The 4,571-nt window shown below is 44.4% G+C and overlaps 1 protein-coding gene across 1 annotated transcript; it reads left to right on the top strand.

The window, feature by feature from the left end:
• Window positions 1-995: 995 nt before the first annotated feature.
• LOC147435767 (12-oxophytodienoate reductase 3-like) lies at window positions 996-3,907 on the top strand. The gene is made up of 6 exons (XM_086488039.1): window positions 996-1,117; window positions 1,692-1,832; window positions 1,960-2,090; window positions 2,267-2,461; window positions 2,566-2,907; window positions 3,065-3,907. Exons 1-6 carry the CDS (start codon window positions 996-998, stop codon window positions 3,490-3,492), a joined length of 1,359 nt encoding a protein of 452 aa, XP_086344165.1. The 3' UTR covers window positions 3,493-3,907.
• Window positions 3,908-4,571: the final 664 nt, after the last annotated feature.

Genomic DNA, 4,571 nt, shown 5'->3' with positions numbered 1-4,571 from the left:
GAGTTCTTCTAAGAGAAGGGGGAGGGGGGGCTTGAGGATTATTTGACACCATGTGTGTTAGGTGGGATTGATGAATTAATCCCCAAGTGATCGTCATGTGATCACAATCGAAGTGAACCCCAAGGAAACTCAATGTGAACATCAAGTGATCCCCATGTGGTTTTCAATTGAGATGTGATCACCCTGTGAACCTACCTATTCCAAAGTGATCATCGTGTGACCCCAACCGTTCTAAAGTGATCTCCCAATGGTCACCGTGTGACCCCAACCATTCCAAAGTGATCTCCAAGTGAACACCGTATGATTTGCACCCCGACACTTTTGCCATATCATACTATGTTCTCACCCTCTTTTCAAGTGGCACGCGAAAGCTTAATGGGAGAGCCGACATCTCTAGTGTGGGAGGTGGTGGGTTCAAATCGTGGGGGCAGACCGGCCGAAATCTTTCAGAGATCCTGGAGCGCCGAAGGGGGGGGGGGGGCTCACCAATTTTTTGGTGGGTCCAAAAATGCTGCTCTCTTCTTCAGCTCAATTGGTGTGTGCGCCACAAGGTCCCTTGTTCTTTCTTTGCCGACGACCGGTTTGAACCGGGCAAGCTAATTACTCTTGTACTTGCCAATTCATACTGCCATGTGGCTGCCTTGAGCGCCGTGGATCAGCCCGTGTCACTTATAGGCCTAGACGAAGCACATACATGTGCATAAAGGTACATGAAGAGAAAAACAAGCTGCATGGTGACGGTGCGTGTAGTGCTGGGGACAAAGGTAAGGAATAATGTGAAAAGCGTAGTCAACAATATAGTATATACATATATATAAGATTTTAAGCTAGGAAAAAAGACAGGGACTCTTCTAAAGTCTGTGCCGTGCTCTGTTTCGCAGCAGCTAAATGACTCCATAGATATCTATATAGCTGACAAGACGTAGTACTTCGACTTTCTGCTGTAATTATAACTACTAACTAGTAACGTCGTTGAGCGGAAGAGAAATCTAGAAATGCAGCACGATGCAACACCTGCTACATCTTCCCCTCTGGTGCATCAGCTGGATGTGGACAACAATATATTCAACAGCCTTCTAGCTCCACTGCCCATCGAAGGAATGAATCTTTCTCACAGGTAATGGCACCGGCAACGCTGCGAATACTGCGGATACCGAGCTTGTCAGAGAGAGAGAGAGAGAGAGAGAGAGAGAGAGAACTAATGCGGAGAAGAGTTAATATGCAAATTAAGCAATAATGCTAAATTTAGTGAAAACCAATGCCCATGATGGGCAATAATATACCCATGCAGGTGAGGTTTGAACTTTACTATTCCCTTGCACAAGATCAGCTTAGGCCATTGTAATATCCCACACAAAAGCCTATATCATGATACTGCAACAGCTCACAAGAAGTTTAGGACAAATTCTCACAATAATTCCCACATTGTGACTTACCTGAACATCATGAGCTTGTGTGAGGGAGGCACTGCATACCTAGCTAGGTACGATTGGGGGCAGGGGACCGAGGGCCCAGTGGGGGGGGGTGGTGGTCCCTTGCCCCCAATTGTACCTAGCTACGTATGCGGTGCCTCTCAAGCAGAAGCTCATGATGTTATGCATTGTATGAAAAACATTGAAAAAGACTCTGTTTTCCTACTTGAGAAAATTTCTAAATCTTCTTGTGCTAATTGATCACATGAATATTTGCAGGGTTGTATTTGCCCCCGTCACCCGATGCCGCGCCCTCAATTACTGTCCACAAGAGGCTCATGCAGTCTACTACAGTCAAAGGGCATCCGAAGGCGGTTTGCTCATCACTGAGGCCGTCGCCATTTCCCAAGAAGGCATTGGGTAAGCATCAGCTGCACGCTCTCCATAGAACCTAATTCATATTGTAAGCTTTCCTTAATTGCAGCTGAAACATATGCCATCTTTAGTGTGCTTCTCTCAAATTGATCAATGGATGAACCAATCCTAGGTTTCCTCATTCTCCTGGCATCTGGACCGAAGCGCAAGTGCAGCGATGGCGTAATGTCGTCCGTGCTGTGCATGATGAAGGCGGCTACATTTTTTGTCAGATATGGCATGTTGGTCGGGCGTCCCATACACGTATGTTTTGTATGTGTATGTAATGATGCTCACCATATATATTGTGCAGGAATGCATGTCTGCTTTACAGACCACCATATCCTATTTCAGATTCACTAGCACAAAAATAATAGCCTTGTCTTGGCTTTAATACATTATCCCAATAAGTGAGGTTTTGGGTCTCTTTGTTGGTGCAGATTACCAGCCAGATTCAGAGGGGCTCCCATGCAGCCCAGTATCTTCAACAGCACAGAGAATTCCTAAACAATGGTTGATAAGGCTCCCTGAAGGAGTTAGGGCTGAGTACTCTCAGCCGCGAGCTTTGCGCACACATGAGATTCTCTTTGTGGTAGACCAGTTCCGGAGTGCAGCACGAAATGCAATACAAGCAGGTATGACACTACAATATGCAGATCTTATACTCCAATGCCAAGCATTTATGATTGGCAGGATTGTCAGTTAGCAATAACTAGATCATCCAAAATTTTCCATATAGGGTTTGATGGTGTTGAGATTCATGGTGCACATGGCTACTTCATAGACCAGTTTCTAAAGGATGCCATAAATGACCGGGAGGATGAGTACGGAGGCTCGGTAGAGAATCGCTGCCGTTTTGCATTGGAGGTCATGTCGGCCGTGGTATCGGAAATAGGTGGACAGAAGACAGCAATGCGCATCTCGCCCGTCATAGATCACTTTGGAGCACATGACTCTGATCCAATCCAGCTCGGACTGCATCTCATCTCCCGCCTCAACGACATGAAACTCGCCTACCTCCACATCACGGAGACTCGCATGACGTACAAGGGGCTCAAATCATTAGCAATCACGAATGCAGGCAGGTGTACAAGCATCCATCATGAATCTTCCTCTGGTCTATCTTTGATAAACACATTGATTGAGAGCTTCATTTATTTACTTATATAAATAAAAAAGAATTATAAAAAGGAAGGCAACCAGCTAACATATTGGTGGTGATCCTTATTGACATGCAGGCCACGTTGAAGATGAAAGCCTTCAGCTATTCAGGAAAGCCTTGAAGGGGAGGGTGATGCTGAGTGGAGGGTATACGAGGGAGACAGGGATGGATGCGATCCGAAGCGGCGCAGCAGACATGATTTCGTTTGGGAGGCTCTTCATAGCGAATCCAGACCTGCCGCTGCGGTTCGCAATCGGAGCAGAGGTGAATGAGGGTGACGAGTCCACGTACTACACGCACGATCAGGTGAAGGGATACCTGGACTACCCCATGCTCACGCCTTCGCAGGTCGAGCAGGGATACAATCGAGCAGGCACAATACATAATCTCGACCATGTTAGGAAGAGAGTTCTAAGTCAGCTCATGAAGAAGAACAAGAAGCTCCATGACCTGCCGCTGCACCTGCGTGTTGACGAGCAGCCCGCATATATCGTTCTCCCTTAATGTCACGTATGTCCAGCCAAGGGACCATTTCCCGTTTGAGGTTGAAATTAGGGTTCAAAACTTCAAAAGCAAGCCAATGGTAGTTAGTTAGGGCATTTGCTTGACGTGTTAATGATCAGTTCGCTAGATCAAACCATAGACATATTATATAGACAATATAATACACACCATAACACTATGTCGTGGTAGTGTGTGTAGCTACATACATACAAACAAATATGCATGCAACACATAGTCATCGATAGTCTAGAGATCATAGGGATGCAGCTAGGGTGAAAATTGTGATCCTTCATGTCAATCACCCTAAAGAGTGCACAGCTTTTTTCTAACCCATGTCACCTTGCTTTTAGGGTTGACCATCTTTTGCTCCAACATGTAGCTCCACCAATCTATATATGTATGTATTTATGTGTGAATCATAACAGGAATATTAATGTCTACATCACATTGTCATAGTGCCTCTTTGCAATGTGGAGAGCTCCTCTTAGTCAAGTATAGACAAGTCCAAACCCCATGAGTTTGCTCTTCCATGTCAAGTGATTTCATGTTCTTCACGAAGGCATATCAATGCACAAGCTACGTACTATCTTGGGATGAGTTGATAAATGAAATAATCAACTCTTATTGGCAATCGTGTAGCTTTTTATGGTTAAGGTACCACTCTATACTACCTTTCATACGATGCCACTTACACTACACGTGGTATATCAAAGGAGGTTAGGATTAACAATGTCTTTTTTAATCTTATGGATCCTTAGATTTTCGTATGCTAGAATCACAACTTACATGTGTCATAGCTTAGTGGTTCATATAATTTTCTATAAGGAGTTAATAAGAAGTCAGTAATAATCTCAACAACCAAGATCAATAAAGCCCAAAACAATGAGAACTTCTGATTTTTGACAAATGTCTATAAGACAAGTGCTTGTTTGCTAACAATCCTCTTGATGGAATGCAAATTAGAACTCAAGTGAGATGCCTCAAGGTGAACTTTCCAACATTCCTAATGCACAATTCATGCTCCGCTATCTAGTACATAGTAGTGACCAAATTGTTTTTTTCATCCTTGTACAAGCAAA

This window comes from Adiantum capillus-veneris, chromosome 18 (assembly GCF_014529385.1).
Source record: "Adiantum capillus-veneris isolate H3 chromosome 18, ASM1452938v2, whole genome shotgun sequence".
NCBI lineage: Eukaryota > Viridiplantae > Streptophyta > Polypodiopsida > Polypodiales > Pteridaceae > Adiantum > Adiantum capillus-veneris.
Note: the sequence above shows the minus strand (reverse complement) of the source record. Positions and strands in the feature narration are given on the sequence as shown.

Bases quoted from the DNA above. Each gene is read 5' to 3' on its own strand.
- LOC147435767 (XM_086488039.1), top strand. From the start codon at position 996: ATGCAGCACGATGCAACACCTGCTACATCTTCCCCTCTGGTGCATCAG. The intron at 2,091-2,266 runs GTATGTTTTGTA...TTGTTGGTGCAG, and splicing joins TGGTCGGGCGTCCCATACAC to ATTACCAGCCAGATTCAGAG. The intron at 2,462-2,565 runs GTATGACACTAC...TTTTCCATATAG, and splicing joins ACGAAATGCAATACAAGCAG to GGTTTGATGGTGTTGAGATT.